Source organism: Rhinopithecus roxellana, chromosome 13 (genome assembly GCF_007565055.1).
Source record: "Rhinopithecus roxellana isolate Shanxi Qingling chromosome 13, ASM756505v1, whole genome shotgun sequence".
NCBI classification, from domain to species: Eukaryota; Metazoa; Chordata; class Mammalia; order Primates; family Cercopithecidae; genus Rhinopithecus; species Rhinopithecus roxellana.
This window is the reverse complement of record NC_044561.1, coordinates 76,532,921-76,557,684: the sequence shown is the minus strand read 5'-3', so window position 1 is coordinate 76,557,684 and position 24,764 is coordinate 76,532,921. Positions and strand designations below refer to the sequence as shown.

Sequence of the window (24,764 nt, the reverse complement as noted above, 5' to 3'; positions counted from 1 at the left end):
GCTCAAGACGCCAGCTCAGAGCCACATACTCAAGGCTCTTAGCTGGTTGGAGCAAACCTCAATGTCAGCGTGAATCTTCCACCACGGGATTCAAGCTGCCTCGGCTTTTAAAGCAAGATCACAACTGCAGCAAGCTGACCCCGACTCAAGATGGAACCATCTCAGAAGAAGGCCCCGAGCGAGCTCATGGAACCCTATGGCACCTGAGAGGCAGGCACTGTTGTCCTCTCTCACAGGTGGGAGACTGAGGCTCAGGGAAATGCAGATAGTGAATGGAGCCAGCCCAGAGCCCTGTTCCAGCAAAGCGCCAGCCCTGCACGGTGATGGTTTGATGGCGGAGGGAGAGCTGCCACCCAGAGAACCCCGGGGGTTCCACTTCCACTCTTCTCACCCCGCACTCCCCCTGCCCCAGCAGCCTGCAGGGGCTGAGCAATTAACTTCCCTGCTTCAAACTCTTTAGCAGCTCTTAGGATAAAAAGCCAAAGCTCTCTAATGTGTTCTGTGATAAAGAAGACTATGGTACTGACAATGCAAACCGAGAAACTGGGGAGAGAGAGGAGGCATTATTATCAACTCCAGGTCACCCAACCTGTAAGGCCCTGGATGGTCTGGCCCCTGTCTCCACAGTCTCCTCCCACCCAGCCCTCCTCATCTGTGCCAGTCTCCAGCCCACCACAGCCCTTCACACATGCTGTTCCCACTGCCTGCGACACTGTTCCCTGCCTTTTCACCTCCCTCACACCTGCCCGTTCTTGAGCTCCCCAGGGAGGCGTCCACTGATGCCCTCCTACTGGCGCATCCACGTCGGACACCATCCAAGCCCAAGTCCTCTCCCCTGCGCCATCTGGGCTAGAGTTTCCATTTGTTTGTATCGTTTTTTGGGTTTTCCTCTTTCCTCGCCAGGTTTTAAGCTTTTTGTCAGCAAGAACCAGCCCTATTTTGTTCAGCCCTGCCTGGAGCAGCCTCTGCACCGGTGCTCTGCACCAAGCACACAGCTTAGCACAGAGCAGGCCTTGGATGCACACTGGACAAACGTGCTGGTATCCTCTGCATCCTTACAGCCAGTGAGGTTTTCCGGGTTCACTTCCAATAGTTTATATTATTAAAAAAGAAATGGTAAATACTTTTTCAGATTATTCCAGTAGCTCCAGAAATGGCTCTGACTCACAGTTCACTGGGGCCTTAGCCCACCCTCTGCCCCACTAGGCGCCCGCTCCCAGGCCATAGGCACCCAGCTGCACGTGCTAGTTGAAGGGAGACCCTCATCAGCCCCTGGGCACCTCCATACCCTCCATCTTCACAGGCCTGGCTGTGGAACCAGGGGGCGGTCAAACTACCTCAAACTGACCCCCCGCTGGAAACTGCCAGGTTGCATGGGCTTCCAGTTTAGTGCCATTTCCTGTCCCCGTCACCTCTTCAGAGCCACCTTCTTTCCTCACATCAGGAAAAAATCAAGAGGACTCAGGCAGGCAGAGAGCAACAGCTGGGAAGAAAACATGCCTCACATTTCCTTTTGGACCCGACTCTTGTCACTCTTTGCTTAAGATACCAGGGTTTGAGCCCCAGAATTTCTGGAAAACTGGAGGCTCTACCATTCCATTCAACCCAGGCATGATCCATCCGGAAACCCAGTGGAACCGAGCCGCGAGCTGGATTCCAGCCCACGGAACACATCAAGAACTCTGGGGAAACGTCAAGAACTCTGGGGGGTCCCCCCAGAAAAACCTGGGGGGCACTGCAGAGCTTCTGACGCGGCTGTGGGGGAAATCCCACACGGATGGGCAGCTCCCTGCGTCTGGCACTGTGGAGGTGGGCGGGCAGCCATGGAGGATGGGGAGACTCATCTTTCTAGACTTCCCCTGGGGGCCGCATTTCCTCCAGCCTCCAGGTCCAGACCAAAATAGAATGAGGTAAATTCAGCCCCTTTCACGCAGCACACTCAAGGAATAAACAAGCACCACAAATACAGTCTTCGAGCTGGGTCATCTTTCCAACCTCTTTTTTTTTTTTTTTTTTAAGAGAACCACAGGCTGTTTTAAGATTCCAAAGCCAGAGACAGAAAAAGTGCAGCAAAGCAGGGAGACAAGGGGAAAGAAACTTGACAGTGCTTTGCAGACAGAAACAAGTGACGCAATTTCCAAATTCAAGAGTCTCAAAAACAGAGGCTGGGTTGGAACCTCCAGAAAGGGCTAGAACGGGGTGTCTAAGACTTATTCTCATGGTAGCATCCTTAAGCCAGGGGGGTCCAGGAAGGGGGCAGACTGAGGACGTCCGCTTGCACTTAGTAGACCCTCACCGGGTCCCAGGACTGTGCCGGTGCCAAAGCTGCCCCTTGCCAGGGAGCCCTCCCAGCTGCCCTGTGTGGTTGACACTTGGCCTCTGTCATGCTTCAGTGACCCTAGAGGCAGATCCTGAGTCAAGGACTTGAATGCAAGTAGTTTGTCTGAGAGGTGACCCCAGGAACCACCTGGAGGGGGCGGGGAAGTGAGGCAGGCTTAGAGATCGTCAAAACAGAACACTGCAGGCCTGGGACTCAAGCCGGTCAGAACCTCCTAGAGACTATGCTCCTGAGGGGTGCACCTGAGGGCAAAGGGGGCCGTCTCCTGAGGGCGAGGGGGCCGTCCCCTGAGGGCGAGGGGGCCGTCCCCTGAGGGTGAGGGGCCGTCTCCTGAGAGTGAGGGAGCTGGGGAATTCTCCATGGGCCTTGACTCCGACTCCTCAATGGGTCAAAGAAAGCTCCCAGCAGAGCTCCCGCATAGGGAAAGGTGTGTGGGGAGGGGAAACCTAGAGGTCTGTGGCTCAGCCGGTCCATCTCTCCGAGGAGAGGTGGAGACCCTGTCCAAGGTCGCAGCTGGTGAGGCTGACGTGGCGGGAGTCGCCCCCTGAGGAGCCAGACATGGGCTGGAGGAGAAATGCTGTTTACACACATGGCAAGGACCCCTGCCAGGACAACCTGTGGTGGCATCTGCAGAGAAAAGGCTCAAACACCAGTGATGCAGGAGAAGCTGGAGGATCCCTCTTATGTCAAAGAGCAAGACTAGGGCTTCAGAGATGCTTTTCCTACTGCGCTGTGGGCCCCCACACGTGGAACACCCGAGGGGAAAGGGATGGAGGCAGGGCTCAGCTGGAGAAAGCTTTCCAAGGAGAATGACCATGACAGGTTTCTTGGGAGGCTCCTGGTTCCAGCCCTCAATCCCACTTGCAAACCTAACTCCCAAACCACCCCCACCCACCCTCTCCCACTTCTGGAACCTGTGGGTTCAACCCCAGAGCAGGAGGCTGAGCCCACTCCCTAAGCCCACAGCATGGAGAGGAAAGAGCCTGCTTTTGAGGATACCTCAAGTGCCACCTTTAAAGCACCCCTACCTAGGCCCTGGGGAAGAGTTAGGAGACGAAGAATCTTCACCCCAAAAAGGCTCTTATAATCTAGTTTCCACTCCAAAAGCAAAGCCACGTGGAGTGGTCTGTGCCAGGCACTAGGGTCACCATAGCTGAAAGCCCAGGGGTTACAAGGACTCCCGTCTGGGGACCCTGTGTGGCTGTGACCCAGGTCACCCAAGTTCAGAAGACATCGAGCCACAGTCAGAGCGTAAGGATTCGGGTTGAATTTTAAAACAGGTGGGGCTAAGATAGACCGAACAATAGTGGGAGAGGATTCTGCATCAACTCTCTAGCAAACGCTGGGTGACTGTCACCCTCAGAAACAAGCAAAGCCAGAGAAACACACAGGCAGGAGGAGCCCCAGGAGATGTGGCCACTGAAGGGTAAGTGGCGTCCTGGACAGGACAGAAGGACAAGAAGTAAAAGCAAAGGGGTCCAGAATAAATGACTGACTTTCATTAATAAAAATGCAGATACTGGGTCCTTAATTATGAAAACTGTACCCTATTTGATGTAAGGTGTTAAAACAGGGGAAACCAGGCATGTCTGCGCTTCCATGTGCTGTGTCTGTGTTTCCGAGGATCTGTCTGTGTTTCCACGTGTTTACGTGTACAGGAGACTGCTGGAAATGAGGCTGGGGCTGAAAGGTATCTGTATAAAGATATCTATCAACACATATATCAACAGACATCTATATCCAGGGAGATGGCAAGGCCAGGGCTGACTTCATGGGCGTGTGACTCATGCAGTCACACGGGGCCCAACACACAGAAGTACTCCGAGCTTGGTTTCATGCTGTGCTGTTGCTGTCTTGAAATCCTTTATACATTTTTGACAAGGGGCCCAACATTTTCATTGTGCAGTGGGTCCCAAAAGGGACACAGCCAGTCCTGGGAGCTTGTTTTCAAACGTTAATGACGAAAACTCCATGCCCTACACCTGACTAGTTGGGGTTAAACATGGGAACCTGTATTTTTCTCTTCCGATGTATTTCCAGGAGGTTCTGACAACAGCTGGGTTTAAGCACCACCCTGGACAGATGTGTGTGAGGAGCTGCACAGCTGGTGTTTGGTGGTAGGTAGCCATGAGCAAGGTGAATGGGAAGGTGGGAAGAAGACAGGGCGGTCAAAGGACTTCCCACTTAAGTATGTTCAGCTTCGGCTGTGTCACCCAGAGGCACCTGACATCCCTCCCTCCACCCTGTGCTTCTCAGTCAGCGCCATTCTGCACTGTCTCCTAACTTCCCCAGGGCCTAGTTAGAGACCCGTTAAAGATGGGACCCTGACAAGGTCTGCTGACATTTTTGGTTTCACAACTGAGTGTGGGGATGTGTCATTGGCATCTGGTGGGCAGAAGCCAGGGCTCCTACTGAATGCCCTAAAATGCCCAGGATGGCCCTTACCCCAGAGAATGAGCCACCCGCAAAGGTCACTACTGTGGAGGATGGAAAATAGAAACCCTGCCTCAAATGACAGGGTATAAACACTTCAGCTCTCTTGATGGGACTAGGGTGAGGGTGCACCTTTGTCTCCAGAACCTCTAGCAGGAAGAGTGAGCCAAAGTCACCCTACGGGGTGCTCTGCAGCAGCACCGCTCCCTCACCTGGCCTCGCCACCTTCCCACTGTCCGATGCTCCTAAAGGCCTTTCTTGGAAACATTTTCTAATCCTTCACTCTCACAGCCACACAATCCTCAGCTGAGGGTCAGCTTCTGAGAAACCTGACCTGAAACCAGTTTCACTTGATGGCAGCTTCACTCAATTGGCAGTGGCTGCCTCATTTAGAAACCTGTACCAAGGATCCAGGGAAAGGGAGGACTGGGATCCATTAGCAATGCCTGCCTTGGTCCCGGGAGGAGAAGGGTGGCTTGCGTGCTGGAATGCAAGGCCAGGTGTCAGCTTTCCTTCTTCCTTTCTTGGGGTGGCAAAATGGAAAGCCATGGGCATTATTGAGGAAAAAGAAGAATATGGCACCGACAGAGGTGGCAATTGGAAGACAAAGGAAGAAGCAGGGTTTGGAAGAACCTTGAGTATTTACCCACATGCCTACTTCCAATCTGAACTTGAACTAGCTTCATTAATTGTGGTTGTCTCCTTTAAAACATCATTTTCCTGGTAAGCCTGTATTCCTCATCCTTAGAGTTAGTATTTGAGCAGACACTTTTCTTCCCAGCTACAGATGACTGCTTATGACCAAATTGAAAAATATTAATTCTCTTTGTCTCCTGCCAAAAAGGCTAAAGCGATTACAGATCCTGATTCGAAACACAGATGTTAATACATTTGGAAAAATGAGCTTCTATAGGCAAGCAGAGGCCCAGGGCCAAGCATGAAGTGCTTTTGGAATCAAAGTGCCAAATCAAGTTATCCAGAGAGCTGCCTCCACGAAAGCCTATTCTCCCCAAATGCATTCCAGTGTAAAGAACCCCAGGCTGCCGCACACATGCTGATGTCTACCCTATTTGCAAACAAGAACCGACCTACCCTTGGGTACCCACTGGCACACAGCTCTAAATAACGTAATTATAATCATCACAGGGAAACATCCATAGGATCAAAAAGTATCATAATTACAAGCAATTTTCACTTTTTGGAAATTGGGCTCAGATGCTGAAGAAAAAAGGCATTCTCGAGTTTCAGTTCTGGAAGAGAAAGCATGTTGGAGCGTTTGCTAGGACGGACTAGCCCCAGGGCAAAGATACTGTGGCCAGCACCCGCTCATCCAGCAGGCATCTGCTGTGCGTGCGCTGGGGCACACAGGACCAGACCATGCGGTGTGTGAATTCAGGAAGCCCACATCCTCAAAGGAGAGGCCGGGTCATGCTTTCATCCTTTCATGCATTCAGTGTCTTACTGAGCACCTATTACACGCCAGGCTCTAGGAAAAATGGATACCACAGTGAGCAAAACGAACAAAACTCCTGCCCTTGTGGAGCCTCCGTCACTGTCTCTGCTGGGCCCCACTCAGATCCCGCTCAGATCTTCACTATGCAGCCCACGCTGGCTCAGCAAGGGTCCACATGCTGTCCAAGTCCATGCAACTTCCAAGGGGTGGAATAAGAGGTGGCTCCAGGTGCACCTGCAAAGCCTCACTACACACTGCTGGGACAGGCTGGGCAGGTCACTGGTCTCTGCCTCAGTTTCCTTGTGTGGAAAAGACGAATTGCCCCACCATTTCCCAATTTACAGGACTGGACTGCCATGAGGAGAAAGAAAAAAGTGTATCCACCAGCCAAGGAAGAAAAACATATGTGACTGGGGAAAGATGTAAGCTTCTCACCCTTAACCCCCAACCCAGAATTGTGCCCGCATTTCCTTGTCTGTGAAAAAGGGTGTGGGAGCAGGCACGGTGGCTCATGTCCGTAATCACAACACTCTGGGAGGCCAAGCAGGAGAATAACTTGAGGCCAAGAGTTCGAGATCAGCCTGGACAACATAGTGAGACCTCATCTCTACAAAAGTAAAAAACTAGCCAGACATAGTGGTGTGTGCCTGTGGTCCTAGCTACTTGAGAGGCTCAGGTAGGAGAATCGCTCCAACTCAGGAGGTCGAGGCTGCAGCGAGCTGTGATCACACCACCGCACTCCAGCAGAGCAACAGAGCAAGACCCTGTCTATCTCTAAAAAAAAAAAAAAAAAAAAGAGGGGTGGGCAGGGATAAGGGTGCCTCCATGGGGGTTTGTTGTGGGAAGCAGTAAAGAGTCCCTGTTGCATACAATTAGCTTTTGTCATCATGACTGTTCCCAAAGGCAGACATCCCTTCTCCCAGTATAGACAAGCGTCATGGGAGAGAGGAGGCTCCGAGATCGCATTGTGGACCCGGCTAAATCGATGGAAACATAAAGGGAGCAGACCTTTCCCACAGATGGTCTACAAGAGGGCAGGACTGACCACCTTGTGAGGACACCCGCTCAGCTTCAGCGCACATGATATAACACCTATGGGGAATCAGGGAAAATGCGGGCAACCTGCTGAGCCCCCACCTGCCATAAACACTCAGCGAACGGAATCTGTTGCCGTTGATTCCCAGCCACCACCTGTATGCTCCCTGTGAAGCCAGGCTTGGGATGAATTATGGGAAGAAATAACAGGGACAGAGATCAAAAAGAGCCACCAAGGCCCACCAGATGGCCTCAGACCACAGGACAGGAAGCCAATGGGCATTTGGCCCCCAGATGCTGAATAGGGGATGCTGGCCGTGTCTCCAGCATTAACTGGATTGAACACAGTGGTTTGCCATCTCTGCCCAGCTGGGTGGCTTTTTCCAGAGGGATCCCTGCAGATCCATGAGAGGACCCCAAGTGGAACCAAAAACATTAAGGCCTGCCATTCCCGCTCAGGCAGCTTCAGCCTGGGTTCTGGAGTGGGGCCCAGAGAAAGGGGCTGCGAGGAAAAATGCCAAGGCTCCTTGGTGAGGACTGCTTTCCTCTGACCTTCTAGGATATCCTGGAAGTTCCCAGTAGCCAGAAGGAATCCTCCTTGCCTTCTGAAAAGGCTACTCAGGAAGTTGAACTGGCACATCCTGAGAAGGCAGCTCAAAACCAGAGCTCATGCCCTGGGGCTGAGGTGTAGTGCCAAGAGGTTGAAGTCAGGAGATGAGGAAACAGGCACATAGCCTTCAGGAGCAGCAAGAAGCTCCAGAGGCTTCCAGAAGCTTCCAGAAGCCTCTGGAGCCAGAGTCCAAAGGGATCTTCACCCTTAGCCAGTCCCTTTCCTGTGCCAGTGAGACTGACAATTGTGTTCTGGACTATACTTTGGGCTCAGTCTTATAGCAAGAAAAACAGTCTTCTCTGAGACACCAAGCTGAAGGGAACATGGAATGTGTCAGAGAAGGCCAACATGGTGAAACCCCATCTCCACTAAAAATAAAAAAATTAGCCAGGTGTGGTGGTACACACCTGTAATCCCAGCTACTTGGGAGGCTGAGGCAGGAGAATCACTTGAACCTGGGAGGTGGAGGTTCCAGTGAGCTGAGACGGTGCCATTGCACTCCAGCCTGGGCGACAGAGTGCGACTCCGTCTCTCTCTCTTAAAAAAAAAAAACAACTATTTCCTTCCTCTTGGGCATGTAAGACAGCTCATGGCTGAGAAATTAGAGAGTTCTTAGCCACCTGTTCATACCCTAGCACACAGGAAGCTTTTAAAGCACACCAATGACAGTTCAACCCCTACGGATCAGGACTATTAAAAAGCTCTGTAATTCTAATGCACAGCTAAGGCTGAAAACCAACTCAGGACTCATCAATGGACCCATCTGAGCCCCAGGTGAGGAAATCAGCACTATGGGAATCACTGAGGCATGGCCATGGCTAAGATGGTGAGTGCTGGAATCTAAGAGCCTGGGTTCGAGTCCCACCTCTGCCGCTTTGTAGCTGTGTGCTCTCGGGCAAGCTACTTCCCACCTCTGAGCCAGGCTCTGCACCTGTAAAATGGGGATGATACATCTTCATAGGAAACTTTCCAAGGCGTGAAACAAAGCTGAAATGTCCAGCACAGCCATAAATAGTAAGCACCACGCAACGAGAAGCTTCAACCACAGGGTGGAGACGTGCTCTGGAACGTGACCATGGCTCTCTGCCCAAACACGCTCATGGGGGCTAACGGCAGGGCAAAACCCACCCAGAGTCTTGCTACCAAGTCATGAATCTGCACATCACAAGTTGCCGCCACCCCAGCATCCCCAGGAGAGGACTGGGCAAGGAGCCCTTGGCCCACTGCCCAAGGGCTGTCCTGTGAGGGGGCTGCAGCATTCCTCCTACCACATCCAGCCCCATCTACCTTCTCAGGTTCATGGACCAAAATCATCAGGGCGTCCCCAGGGAGCTTGTCAGAAAGGCAGAAACTCAGGGCCCCCATCCCAGGTCTGGTTGAGGGCAAGAGCCTCTGCCTAGGCTGAACGTACCCAGGAAGCTGAGCCCAGGCCTCCTCTGCCAATCCATCCTGTGCAGTGGGGACGGGCAGGGGGCAGCTCCCTCTTCCTCAGAGTGACTCAGACTGCAGCTGATCCAAATCTTGGCCCTGGAGACCACACTGAGGTCACCCTCCTGGCAGCCAAAGTTGCTGAGATGAACCAGGGGACATTTTCATCCAGTTGCCGATATCATCTCGACCTTGGTGGCAGCTGACTCCCTTGGAGCAGATTCTGCTGCCCTGACTGGTCTTGGCCTTCCAGGGAGGTTCTCATAGGCCAGCTCCCAAAGCAGAGTGTATCACCTACATGTGCGGCAGTGCTGCGGAGTAGGGCAAGCCTGGGATATGCTCAGGGAGAGACGGGGAAGGCTGGGATGGAAGATGCCAGGTCCCAGTTCCACAGTAGAAACAGGGCAAACAGCATGACCCCTACCCCAAACATCTTCACCTTCACCTGGAACCAAAATCTGCACCAACGGGGAGAGTAGCAAGTCCAGCTCCTGGAAGCCAGGCCCCAGCTGGCCTGGCCTCAGGCCTGGGGTTCAGAAAATGAGGATAAGACTCCAATCCTTTAGCAGTCCCCTCTCGCCCCAGCGAGGCCTCTGGAGCCAAGGCCACTGTCCCCAGACCTGCCTCTTATCCCCCACTCGCTCCACAGCCCGCCAAGGGTGGATCCAACTTGTCTTTCCAGCTGTCTGGGGCCGCGCTTTAAACAGAGCCACAGGGCTGTGGAAGGCCTCCAGCTCAGCTCATTATCGGAATTTAATCTGGATTCCGAGAGATCAAGAGGACTCAGTGGAAAGTGACTCCCACAAGGGGAGAGACGCTGAGGCCGACCCAAAGCCAGCTAATCCCCAGCACCCCCAGGGCTTTCCTGGAGCTCAGGCACAACTTGTCAGATGTCCCAGCCCTGCACAGCTGGACGGCTGGCAGCACAGAGACCAAGGCAGCCACACGGCGGGGGCAGCAGGGCAGGGTCTGGGCTCCCCTGGGCTGAGATCTGCAGGAGGCCTTCAGCTGGAAGAAGCCGTGCGGGCCCAGGCTGGGGACACGCAAAGAATAGCCCCATCTCTGAACAGGCGAGCTGGCAGAAGTGTGGGGGATTCAAAGAGCTTTTTCAAGCTCGGGCCTTTGTTCCCACTGGGAGACTGCAGAATTAGGGGAACTGGCTCAGTGGACATACACAGGAAGGCAGTGCCACAGCCACCACCCAGGGCTCTTATCTTCCCAGGGAGGTCTTGCTCCACTTCCTGCTGTGATGACGATGATACTAACGCAGGTGACCATTTATTGAGCACTTCCTGTGTGTGAGACACTGTTGTAAGTATGTCACCCCCTTCCATCCACAGCACAACTCTGGAAGGGAGATCCAATTATTATCCCCATTTTACAAAGGAAAAAACTGAGGCTCTGAGAGATGACTCTTTCCCAAGGTCACACGGGTACCTGGTGGCAGAATTTGAATCCATGCTCTTAATAGCTAGGGAACTACATAATAGGGGTATCTTGGTTCTAGATTCAAAAACAAAACAACCTGTCCAAAAAAAATGAATAAATAATATTTGTTCAATTTAACCATTTAACTTCTGAAGAATGGAGGCTTTGCTGCAGGAGGCACAGGAAGAACATGTAGAAACCTAAAGAAAGCAGCTCGGTCTTTCCCTCCACTGCTTCTCACCCTGCTCCCTTCCCTGCTCAATGCTCCCACCCGCCATGTCCTCTCCTCTGCTGGAACGTGAGCTTCCAGAGGGCATGGACTCATGTCTAGTTCGTTCTGGTCGATGCCCTCAGGCATGGCATGCAGCAGGTACCTGTGCTGAGGGGGGACTCAGCCACCCAGCAGCCCAGAAGCCCCCCGGAGCAGGACCCCAGCACCAGAATGGGCATCCCCAGCCCAAGTTGCTTGTTGCCAGCAGCCTGGCAGGGAGGACGCCTGGAACGCCCGTCCCTGCTCCAAACACAGTGCTCAGGCCTGCTGCCCAACCCTGTAGCCCTCAGGATCCACCCCGTGGATCTCAGGCAAGACAGCAAAGACACCTCAGACCATGATGGGACCAGGTACCCATGAAGCCAGCAGGAAGGACCAAGAGCTGCCAGAGCTGAGTGGAGGATCCAGATAACAGCCTGGACACAGAGGTTGTGGTTTCGTCCTAAGAAAGAAGCTCCCTGGCTGCTGGGAGTAGATGCCGATGTCACCTCCCAGGAGAGCTGCTCAGCAGTGTCTACCAAAGCCACCCACGTGTGGCTCTCTGACCCCACAATTCTACCTCTAGAACTTTATAGGGCTGATAGACATGAACAGTTGTGTCAGTGAGGGTACCCGCCCTGCGGCACCGTCCATCACAGAACAGAGGGGCCAGTGTGCACGCACGAAAGACAGCACACTCCATGCTGTGGAACAGTGAGGTGACTCAGAGGACGAGGGCACCCCACGTGAACCACTGGAAAGGGCTGCTGAGGTTCATCATCCAACAACAAAAGCCAGGGGCAGGAGTGAATGCACTGTGGGGTGCCACAGGTGAAAACAGCAACCCAGATCCCTTCGCTGATTTCAGGAGACTCCAGAAACTGGCAGCAGGGGCTGCCTCAGCAGGAGCTGGGAGCCTTCATTTTCACTGTGGTTCCTTCTCTTTCCTTTTGATTTTATACCATGAGCATGTCTTGCCTACTCAAAAACTCTTTTTTTTTTTTTTTTTTTTTTTTGAGACAGAGTCTCGCTCTGTCACCCAGGCTGGAGTGCAGTGACACCATCTTGGCTCACTGCAACTTTCTCCTCCTGGGTTCAAGCAATTCTCCTGCCTCAGCCTCCCAAGTAGCTGGGATTACAGGCACGTGTCACTATACCTGGCTAATTTTTATATTTTTAGTAGAGATGGGGTTTCACCATGTTGGCCAGGCTGGTCTCGAACTCCTGACCTCAAATGATCCACCCACCTTGGCCTTCCAAAGTGCTGGGATTACAGGCATAAGCTATCATACCCAGCCTAAAAACAAATTTTTGAAAGAAATATCGTTCATAAGCGTGGGCTCCAGCTTTGCAAACCTGGGCTCACGTCCTAACGTGGCCACGTTCTCTCTGGGTGGCCTCATTCTTTGGCTTCGGGCCACTTTAGTTCTCCCCGTTTTACAGATGAGCCACCACTTCTGAAGGCTACGGTGAATGTGAAACAAGATATCTCAAGTGAAAACCACTGGAAACACTCAAGACAGTTTTGTTTTCTTGGTACTTAGATGACCACCCCCCCGCCCCCGCCAAATAGCAGTGCTTGGCAAACGTGGCTGTGATGGTTTTTCTGTCCCTGTCTATGGTAACAAGTCCCCTTTCTAGCTGAAGATGCTAGGCCTGCACATCACAAGGAGGCGCCCACACCACCTTTCTTCCATTAATTTCCCTGCCCAGTGGGGACGGCAGACGTCTGACAGCCTGAGGGGTCCAGTAACCCAGCCACTAAGTAATAGGACCTTGGTCATTTTCGCCTCCAGACTGTCTGAATAGAATGTACCTGCTAAATGTCCCAGCCCTTTTTCTTAGCCTCCTTACTTCTCACAAGACCTTGAAATTAATGCATCTCGATAAATTAAAGACTTTCAACACACATGTTTGGTTTCTGACCTAGTGATTCTTGGAAGCTAAGAGTTCTCTGTTTATTTTTGGTTTGGGTTTTTTTCTTCCCCTAACATTTTATTTTAGATGGCCACCTTAATTAGTTGCCTGACATCGTGCACTGGGTTTCAGAGTAAGGAATGGGAGAGAGGTAGCCCTTCAAAAATGTTTTTTCCCCTTCCCCTTTTCTTCTATGTCCCTTAGCACCCAGCCAGATCCAGACTGCCTATATATACCCCTATGGTACCATGCATCCTCGGGCTCCCTGGCCTTCTACTATTCCTGAATTCGTTGTCGGTCATGGTATTAAGAAAGTGACATACACCATACACCTTCTTTAGAAGGGATAATCTGGTACAGGGCCTGGCACGTGGCTGCACCAATCTGTTCCATCCTCTGGCCATCACCCCCTTTTTCCTCTGCCCCCAGAAGAAACTCAGCACCTCTCCCAGATACTCGTACAGCACCCACCTGCCCAAGTGTTCCTGGAGCACCTGATAAACGCTGATCCGGAACGTCTCATTGTCGAAGCGTTCCCGGATGTAGTCCTTGTAGATCCGGAATTCGGCTGCCGTGACAGCTTCTCCTTCTGGGATCTTGGAAAGATCAAACCGGAACTCTCGATGGTGGTAGCGTGGGTGGAAGAATTCCTTGTCATGTTCCACTGGAAGAGGAAGAGAACACACACCAACACCGAAAGCTTATTAGTGTCTGGGTTTCACTCTCAGGCTCTGAGTTCAAGCATCTTGCCTAAGCTAGATGGAGGCATTCCTGTTGCCAGTGACCCCAGTGACAACTGCTCCTTCCGCACTGACACACTGCAGACTAGAGGGTCACGGGCTCAGACCCCATGGTCCCCATGGTCATCCTGAACGACAAGAGCATGATTTTGCGTCCAACCTGCTGGGAAAAGTAGAGCACTAACCACAGCCATCCAAGAGGTCCTGGCCAGACTCAGGTCCCAGGGGCTCAGGCCTGGGTTGGAATCTGGCCTTAGCCAATAACCAACAGAGTGGCCCTAGATAAGGTAACAAAAAACCTCTATGGAACCCAATTTCATCATCTAAAAAATGGGGATCATAATCCTCCTTCGTGGGTTGTGGTCTGGGTTGAATGATCTCATTCACACAAATAGTTTAACATCTGCTAGGGCTGGATAACTGTTAGCTATTGTTGGTAAGCAGAAACCTTACTGTGCCTACTATGGGACGTCTCAGGGGTTCTCAGCCCTGAAAGCACATGAAAATCATTGTGGACACTTTTAGAAAATATTGATGTCCTGGCCCAGGTGTGGGCTGGTAAACATTTAACAACCGGCTCTCTGGGACCTAATCTGAAGTGCCTGCTGACTCCACAGTGTAAATACCACCATCTTGGCAGATTTCGAGATACCAATGTGAGGTTGCTGGACATGGATGGGAAGAGAAGCACACAGCGGGCTCCAGCACACAGCTACTCCTACCCCCTCCTGAACCAAGGGAATCAATATCTTCTTAAAGCACCCCCAGATATTTCTAATGAGATGCCAAGGTTTACAGCCACAGCAGTAGACTAACAGCAGTAAAATAAGTGAATGGCAGAGTGGGGGTGGGGGTTGAAAGAGAGAGAGAAGGCCATGGGGATGTCACCAATCCCCCCCTTTGATTTACAGAGAAGGCAGGAGTCTCTGTAAAGGGCAGCCACTTGGGAACCAAGTGAGCCTCCGGAGGTGACCCCAGGTGGGAAGGCAGGGCAAAGGGTCTGACTGTGTACTGTGGGACTGCCCGGGGCCAGTCCTCTGTCACCTTTCCAGTTCAGTCGACCCTCATGCCAGCCCTAAAAGGTGAGCAGCCCGAGGAGGTGAGTACAATCCCACATAGGTAGGTGGAGCATGCACCTGAGACCCAGGAGGTGTCCAGTGACCTCCCCAGGGTCAAAGACCTGGGATTCAAGCCCAGGTCCTGCCCAAACCAGAGGCCTGAACCACCATGCATCTCTGTGGCTGCATGAACAGCTCAGCAAGGGGCGTTCCTTTGCTTGCTTGCTAGAACTTTTTAACTGCACTGCTGCATACATGTAGCATGTGTGTAAACCAAAGTAAAACCAGTCATGGAGATTCCTCTGGGTCAAGAGACAAAACACCCCACTTCCCTCCCTGGACTTCTCAAACTATAGGTTAGTTTTGCCTGGTTTTGAACAGTCCCTGCAGGGCCTCATACACTATACCCTCTTTTATATCTGGCTTCTTTCATTTAGCAGTGCTGGTGTAATTCATCCACGTCACCGTATGTCTAGAAGTGGAATTGTGTATGTACAGCTTTAGTTACCCTGGAAGCTGTTCTCCCAAACCATTGCATCTAAGAGGCTTTGAAGAGTGTGCTAGGAAAGAGGTGGAAGAGGCCAGGTCTGCCCATGAAGGAGGTGGCACAGTCTTGGGACAACTCATGGCTTCTCAAGTGCTTTTCTCCAGGGGACCAGGAGAGGTGAAGCACAGATGAAGTCTTGTTCCAACCGTCTCTGTTCTCCACCGGAGCATGGCCAGACCTCCAAAGGCCAGGAGGAGCCTTTGAAGTGTGCCGTGATTCAACTTTCAGCAGAGAGGGTTGCTCCTGCAATCATGCACAGGAGCAAAGTGCAATGCCTTGAACACAGTGGGTCCCCAGCAAACCTCAGTTCCCTGCTCCCAGCGCTGGATGAACCCAGCTTCAGAACAGCCCCACTGGGAGATACACAATCAGACGGAGCAGAGAAAGGGGCTGGGGAGCATCTGTTTTACAACTGAGGACGGCTGAAGAGCCCAGAAGTGCAAAGCGCATGTTTACTGAGTGCTTACTCTGTGAGCCCCACACTGAGCACTCTTTGCCAGCATCTGATGGAACCCCATGAGGCAGGACTGATCCCCATTTTACAGATGAAGAAACTGAGGCTCAGGGGGGCCAGGTAACTTTCAAAGGTCACAAGCCAGGTGAGCGGCTGAACTCCAAAGCTCACCCTCTTGACCTTCACACTCTCTAGAGCCAGGTGGCCTGAGTTTGATCTTGGCTGTGCCACTTACCAGCTGTGTGACCTTCCCCAAGCTACTTAATCCCTGTGTGTTCCCCTCTCCCTAGAGATAGTAACAATGGCCCTTTCTCATGGAGTTGTTGGGAAGATCACAGAAGCCATTTGCTCACAGGAGAAAGCCACAGGAGAGCCATTTGAGTCTGCCTTTGTTACAGGTCCTCTAAAACAATGAGCCAGAAGAATGACAATCAACATGTGCTGTGGGCATTTACACAGTGCACTTATGATTACATTTGAAAATAAAAAGTGCAATAGACCGAGCAATAAAGATATGTTTGAATAAGCATGACACAAACACAGGTACAATCATTAGAGTCATGCCCAATGAAGAAAGAAAACACTGATACATAATCACAAACACAAGGTTTGTTGCAACAGCTGCAGGTACAACTGTTTTTAATATGTAAGATAAACTGTATCTTAACTGTTAAGGTATCGGAGTTACAAGGTTTCTCTTCTAAAAAGCAACTCAGGGATAAAGTGAGGAACTAAATTTCTTGCAAACATTTGTGGGCTCCTTGGTATGGCTTTCTGAGAGGATTTCCTTCATTAATTAATTGGAGACTATGAGAAGCAGGAGCCACAATATTACTCTGTTCTCCCTGAAACCCACATTGTCACATGTTCTGAAAATGATTTTGTATCCATTATCAAAGAAAGAACAGTCATGAAGTACGCGCGCGCGCGCACACACACACACACACACACACACACACACACACAAATAAGCAGTGGATAATTCAAAGTCCAAACCAAATTCCAAATCTCATCTTTCCAAGGTTTTCCTTTTCTATAGAAGCCACTCCACAGTATGGAATCTGGACCATTTCAACTCAAGTCTCTAGACGATTGAATCGTTACCACTAAAACAGGTAGAAGCTTGCATGTATTTTTCAGGTGAAAATATGTCTTTACACTTTCTTCTAAAGTTACTGTATATAGTTGATTACCCAGGACTTGAGTTTTAAACTAAATGTCTAGAGTTGACATCTCCCCATGCCTACAGGGAAAAGCTTCCTTAGGAAGCCAAGAGCCTAGGATTCCAGCTTTTCCTCCCTCTACCTTGTTACATCCCAGCACCCCAAGGGCTGAGAGAGCTCACAGGCATTAACAAAGGTCTTTCATCTTCAAAAAATTAAAAGGACCTAAATCCCCAAGACCAAAAGATAAGTCCAATGAAAATGGATTCCAGAAAACACCATCCTGACAGAAAGCAGCCCCATCACTGTCCCAAAGACAAGACCAGTGTCTCTCTTTTACAAAAACCCGAAATAGCCCCAAAACTGACCCTAAGAGGGGAAATTCTGGGCTGTAGGGTGTCGATAATGGGTTAGAGGCAGGTAGGAACAAGAAGCTGCCCACTCGGGCGCCCCCCCCCCCCCCACCGCCACGTGATCCTTTGTCACGTCAGGGAAGACTTATGTCCCAGATAGGAGTCACACCTGCCCCCAGCATCACTCAGGAGTACCTTGCCTCTCCCTAACATCTGGCGTTCTTCCTCCCACCTACAGTTATGAGAAATATTCAGGCAAACCCCTAAGTTGTGGTTGTCTGACACAAAGGGAGGGCCACAACCAAAGAAACTGGCAACCCACTGTGTAGACTTGCAAAGGGCAGCTCATGCTTAAACAGAACCTGCAGTATTCAGAGTCGTGCTTTATGGGACAGTATTTAACACCCTAAAAATTAGGGGTATGAACCCAAATATATGCATATGTACAGCTGTACATCATAATACACAAAACTAAATGAACACAATAAATTGTTACAAACACAAGAAAACAGTACAGAAGATATATTTCTATTGCCTGGGGGGTCACTTTGTGCTGGGCATACATAGCTCATCAGGATGAGCAAAGTTGGGGCATGGCTCACTGCGATGCACAGGTGATAAGGAGCCTTGTCCATGTCCCCCCACCCCCACTCCCCATCCCTCGTGTGTCTGTCTCTCTTGGAGAATCCATCATCACTGTCCCAGTTGAGCCATGGGACTCCAAGGGAGCCACCATCTTGTTCCATGATTCTCTTCTCCCCAGTTGAGGGACGGGAGGAAGCCAGTCTTAACCTTGGCCACACATAGGCCTTCTTTTATTTTTATTGGAACCTGGTATGAAAGAGCCCCTATTCACTCTCCCTGCCTTGATTTCTAAGGATGTAATCCAGTGCTCCAGGAAGCCCCTTGCCAGCACCCTGCAGGGAAGGCTGGTCTGTGAGAAAGAAGCTTCCAAGTACAGAGGACTGAGGTTGGAATTGAGGAGAGAGACCTGCTAGGTTGATCCCCTGGTCTGGTAGTCTCTGCCCTTCCTGAAGTTTGGGTTTCAGCTCTTCTAATCTATGAGCTACGTTGAAAGCCTTCAAAGAAGTCCCCTTTAAGCTAACTCTAGTCAGGCTACTGCCTGACTGCAACCAAGGCAGTTCCGAGCAAAACACACACAAGCCCAATTATATATACACCCAGAAGTGGAAATGGATGGGCAGGAAACACTTCCAGGTAGCTGTGTTCTCTCCAGATGACCATTCACCATGAAAACTGCTTTCTTCAGACTTGGATCATTCCCAAATGTAAGTAATCTCCCTTGACTGAGCTCTGTAAGAACAGGACCCATGACTGTCTCAGCTCTGGATCCCATGCCCTGCACAGCCTGATGTTTAGCAGGGTCTCATAAATCTTCCACACTGAACACATTCCTCTTCACGCAATTCCTTTCTAGTTTAAGTAAACTACTTTGTTGACAATGTACACACAGTAAGGCACACAGACAAGCATTCAGCAAGTGTGATGAATTTCCACAACGTGAATACACATAGAGCAGGACACAAAACATTTATTACCAGCTCTGAAGTCGTCCCGATAGGGGCCCCTCCCAAACACCAGTCCCTGCTTCCCTAAGGCTGACTGCCTTCCTAATACCCAAAACCGCAGACTGGCTCTGCCTCTATGACACCTGACTATGGAATCACAAATGTGTTCTCTTCTGCGTCTGCAGCTTTCGATAGCCTCATTCATGTGGTTCCGCGTACCAGTGGTCCATGCATTCCCACTGCTGTCTAAAACCCTGTCATATGAATAGGACACAACTCATTTTGTTATAGTCATTTGGGGAGTTTCCAGTTTGAGACAAACTGTGCTGCAATGCATACTCCTGTGCATGGTTTTTGGTGAACACGTGTCCACTGGGTAAATGTCTTGAAGCAGGATTTCTGGGTCAGAGGGTAGGCACATTCAGCTTTAGTTCCACATCTGACTGTTTCCATGGCAACAATTTTGGGGAAACAGGGTATGAGGCCAAAGGAGACATAGTCCCTAAAGAGATCGTTCATTTTCGCTGATGTTGGCAAATCCCAGTGCCTGTGTTTAGGCATAAAGAAGGTGGGAGGCAGCTCTGCAGGTGGTGGTTCTTCCCAAGAGAGGTGCTGAATGGACGCTTAAGGAAGAACGGAGGCCCACTAGCCCCAGAGGACAAGGAAGGGCACTGCAGGCAGAGGGAACAGCGTGACCGAGGGCCCAAGAGACAAGAAACAGGGCATGCTGGAGAGTTTAGGTGAGAAGTTTGCTGAGAATAACAAGAAAAAAGCAACAAATTCCTCATTGGGAAAATGCCTGAATGTCAAGCTAAGGGGTTGATCTTTGATGTCATCAACCATGATGGCTTCCTCCCTTGTTAGACACAAGGCAGTGTCCTGACCAGATCTATTTTAGATAGAGGACTGGTGACCCTGTGGAAAGTGGATTGGTTATAGGGAGTAAGGACAGAGGCAGGGAGCTCAGAGGCGGCTCTGGATCAGAGATGATGCATACCCAGTACATGCGCCCTGCTCCTCCCTCCTGGCACCCGAGGCAGGCATCACTAAACAATCGCAACACTCTTTTCTTAATTCTGGCACCCAGGCAGCCACTATCAATCCTGACTGGCTCAAGAGAAAAGATGTTAGCATTTTCCATCCCTTGTCAGGACCCCAGAAGTGTAATGGACCAGAAGTGCTTCTCTAGGGGAAGGGACAAGACAATGGGTCCAAAGCGAGCATATGAAGAGGGGGAACTAGAGGATGCTGCCCACTGCTGGCCTGGAGTGCCAGGAGGGCGATAACACCATCAGTAGATGTCAGTGCAGGAGAGAACGCTCAGGTGAAGCGGTGGGGAAGAAAACACGTGTGGCTGCAGACAGGTGAAACTTGAGATGACCTGCAGAAAATTCAACTGGACAGTTGAAAAAAGAGGTTTAGATAACCCTGGCAAGAATGCTCAAGCTCGGAGCTGTTGAATTGGGTTTATGGATCAAGTTATGCAGGAAAAATGCATTTATGATGAGAAAGACCAGCATGACCTTGAAGCGATATTTTGGGACTGCCTGGGAGAAGGAGAACGATGCCACCAGAAGGACTTGGTCCAAAGGAAGGGCAGGACCAGAGGACAGGCAGGGCAAGATGGCCCAACAGTGGCCAGATTCAGAGAAAGGGGGCAGGGAGATTCCTCTTCCAGTGACCATTCACTGGATTTGGTCGCTGGCTGCTCAGAGACCTCAGGAAGCAGCTCTCATGGGGACAGCCACGCAGAAAAAAACACCTGACGAGCAAGACTGTGGCCAGTTGCATATGAAAGATATTTGTATCCATGAAAAGGGAAACCATCAGCCCAGGCAAAGCCGCCTTCATTTCCTCCTGAAGCCGCTCTCCCAGCCAGGGCTGGAAAGAGTTGATAAATGGATAGTAAATAATCACCCAGCAGCTCCTTCCAAAACTTTATGGTCTTCAGAAAAAAAAACGGTTAATCTTCCAGACTATGCGGTCCTCTCACTGCCCCCAAAGATGCTGCTAAACTACAAGGCAGGAACAAATATTTTATGAGCGAAGGGATGCTTTCCAGGCAAAAACCACAAGTCCAGCATTAGAGTTCCTCACTCAGAGTCTGGTTTCTGTGAGCACAAACTAGTCCTAAGCGTTCTTCAGCTCCAGTTAAGGGCTGGGGACAGACCTCTGCACCCCGCTTTAATGAGGATGAGGCTCAAGGAACTAAAAGAACTTATCAAAGTCTACATTATAACCAGAAGTTAGAACTGGGTTTTCACGGACCCGAGGACTGCTTAGGGCCCCATATCCCGGCACTTCCCGGGTGCCCATTTAACTCTGAAACTACCAACCCTGGCTCGTTCTTTTCCTGGAGGGCTATAGCTCATCTGGAAGGTTCTGGCATACACCAGAACTCACTGGAGCTGACTTATCCCTGGCTGCTGTTAGAAGGCAGTTTATGGCCCGCAATTTCAGGGATGTGAAATTTGATGACGACTCTTCATTCATTCATTCAAAGATTTCCATGGCAAGATTAAGGAGCTTGGAAAAGCCGCCAGAGGCATGCAATAACTCCACTACTCTAACAGGAAAATGTTCTCTTAATAACATGAACAGCCTGGGGAGGCCACACTGACACACGCAGCTCTTGGGAGAAGGGAGGAGAATGCCCTATGCCCAGAGAAACAGAACATCGCCTAGAAGTCGACAATGATACGTATTGTCCAGATAACACCTCCACTGTACTCATTCAACAAGGACTTTCTGGCCACCCCAGCAAGGACCTGAGAGCCCTCAGCTGTACTGTACCAGAGCAGTTCGTAGAAGCTCACTTAGATTGCAGCTCTGACAACCTATGGAACCCCTAAGCCAGGTAAACAGTCACCATTTTTTAAAATTTTATTTTTAATTGTGGCAAAATACACAGAATATACCATTTAATATTCTAACCACTTTTATGTGTACAGTTCAGTCATTTTAAACACAAGGGATGCCATTCTTGCACATCCAGTCTCCAGGACTCTTCATCTTGCAATGCCGAAACTCCGTCCCCATTAAACACTAACTCCCCTTTCTTCCTCCCTCCTCCAGCCCCAGGCACCCACCCTTCTACTTTCTGTCTCTATGAATCTGACTGCTTTGGGCAACACCTATAAATGGAATCACACAGTATGTGTCCTTTTGTGACAGGCTTATTTCACTTAACAAAATGTCTTCAAGTTTCATCTGTGCTGTAGCCTGTCAGAATGTCCTTCCTTTGTAAGACTGAATAATATTCCACTGTCTGGATGGGCCACGTTTTGTTTATTCATCCCTGAATGGTGGGCTTCCACGTTTTTGCAATTGTGAGGAACGCTGCTGTGACTATGGGTGTGCAGATATCTCTTGGAGACCCTGCTTTCAAATCTTTTGGGGATATACCCAGAAGTGAAATCGCCAGGTCATATCGTAGTTCTATCTTCAATATTTTGGAGGAAGCACCATACTGTTTTCCATAGTGGCTACAGCATTTTACCTTCCCGCCAGCAGTCGGGAAGGGTTCCAATTTCTCCAGATGTCCACCACCACTTGTGATTTTCTGTTCTGTTTTGTTTGATGGTGACTGTATTAGTCCGTTTTCATGCTGCTGACAAAGACATACCCGAGACCAGGAAAAAAAAAAGAGGTTTAACTGGACTTACAGTTCCACATGGCTGGAGAGGCCTCAGAATCATGGTGGGAGGCAAAAGGCACTTCTTACATGGCAGCAGCAAGAGAAAATGGGGAAGAAGCAAAGCTGAAACCCCTGATAAACCCATGAGATCTTGTGAGATTTATTCACTATCATGAGAATAGCATGGGAAAGACCAACCCCCATGATTCAATTACCTCCCCCTGGGTCCCTCCCACAACACATGGGAATTCTGTGAGATACAATTCAAGTTGAGATTTGGTGGGGACACAGCCAAACCCATTTCACCCCTGGCCCCTCCAAATCTCATATCCTCACATTCCAAAGCCACCTATGCCTTCCCAATAGTTCCCCAAAGTCTTAACTCATTTCAGTATTAACTCAAAAGTCCACAGTCCAAAGTCTCATCTGAGACAAGGCAAGTCCCTTCTGCCTGTGAGCCTATAAAACCAAAAGCAAGCTAGTTACTTCCTAGATACAATGGAGGTACAGGTATCAGGTAAATACAGCCATTCCAAATGGAAGAAATTGGCCGCACAATGGGGTTACAGGGCCCATGCAAGTTTGAAATCTAGAAGGGCAGTCAAACTTTAAAGCTCCAAAATGATCTCCTTGGACTCCAGGTCTCAGGTCCAGGTCACGCTGATGCAAAAGGTGGCTTCTCGTGGTCTTAGGCAGCTCTGTCCCTGTGGCTTTGCAGGGTATAGCCTCCCTCCCAGCTGCTGCTTTCATGGGCTGGTGTCAAACGTTAAATGACTGTGGCTTTTCCAGGCACACAGTTCAAGCTGTTGGTGGATCTACCATTCTGCGGTATGGAGGACAGTGGCCCTCTACTCACAGCTCCATTAGGCTGCACCCCACTAGGGACTCTGTGTGGGGGTTCTGATTCCACTTTTCCTTTCCCCACTGCCCTAGCAGAGGTTCTCCATGAGAGCCCCGCTCCTGCAGCAAACTTTTGCCTGGGCATCCAGGCATTCCCATACATTTTCTGAAATTCTAGGTGCAGATTCCCAAACCTCAGTTCTTGACTTCTGGGCACCCACAGGCTCAATACCATGTGGAAGCTGCCAAGCTTTACCCTCTGAAGCCACAGCCCAAGCTGTACATTGACCCCTTTCAGCCATGGCTTGAGTGGCTGGGACACAGGGCACCAAGTCCCTAGGGTGCACACAGCAGGGGGACCCAGGGCCTGGCCCATGAAACCACTTTTTCCTCCTAGGCCTCCAGGCCTGTGATGGGAGGGGCTGCCATGAAGGTCTCCGACATGGCCTGGAGACATTCTCCCCACAGTCTTGAGGATTAACATTAGGCTCCCACTACTTATGCAAATTTCTGCAGCAGGCTTGAATTTCTCCCCAGAAAATGGGGTTTTCTTTTCTATCACATAGTCAAGGTGCAAATTTTCTGAACTTTTGTGCTCTGTTTCCCTTTTAAAATTGAATGCCTTTAACAGCACCCAAGTTACCTCTTGAATGCTTTGCTGCTTAGAAATTTCTTCCGCCAGATACCCTAAATCAGCTGTCTCAAGTTCAAAGTTTCACAAATCTCTAGGGTGGGGGCAAAATGCCACCAGTCTCTTTGCTAAAACATAACAAGAGTCACCTTTGCTCCAGTTCCCAACAAGTTCCTCATCTCCATCTGAGACCACCTCAGCCTGGATTTTATTGTCCATATCACTATCAGCATTTTGGACAAAGCCATTCAGCAAGTCTCTAGGCAATTCCAAACTTTTCCACATTTTCCTCTCTTCTTCTGAGCCTTCCAAACTGTTCCAATCTCTGCCTGTTAGCCAGTTCCAAAGTCACTTCCACATTTTCGGGTATCTTCTCAGTAACGCCCCACTCTACTGGTACCAATTTACTGTATTAGTCCATTTTCATGCTGCTGATAAAGATATACCCAAGACTGGGAAGAAAAAGAGGTTTAATTGGACTTATAGTTCCACATGGCTGGGGAGGCCTCAGAATCATGGTGGGAGGTGAAAGGCACTTCTTACATGACAGCGGCAAGCAAAAATGAGAAAGAAGCAAAAGTGGAAACCCCTGATAAAACCATCATATCTTGTGAGACTTATTCAATGTCACAAAAACAGCATGGGAAAGACCGGCCCCCATGAATCAATTACCTCCCCCCTGGGTCCCTCCCATAACACGTGGGAATTCTGGGAGACAAAATTCAAGTTGAGATTTGGTGGGGACACAGCCAAACCATATCAGGGGCCATCCTGATGGCTGTGAGGTGGGCAGCCAGCATTTTAGAGGCCCTCCCACTGGCCTGGCTGCCACTTCACATGTCCTGTACATCATCTCATTGAATCTTTATGAAAACCCCACTCAGAGGCAGGGGCACACATCATGCCCACTTTCCAGATGA

At 50.3% G+C, this 24,764-nt stretch overlaps 1 protein-coding gene across 2 annotated transcripts in view; it reads right to left on the bottom strand.

Annotated features, from left to right (window-relative positions):
* Positions 1 to 24,764, bottom strand: part of BMP7 (bone morphogenetic protein 7) — a 97,511-nt gene that overhangs the window by 47,439 nt on the left and 25,308 nt on the right. For both annotated transcript variants that reach the window (XM_010365109.2, XM_030915757.1), the window contains exon 2: positions 13,364 to 13,556. In XM_010365109.2, coding sequence (XP_010363411.1) covers positions 13,364 to 13,556 — 193 coding nt within the window. The remainder of the gene's footprint in view (positions 1 to 13,363; positions 13,557 to 24,764) is intronic.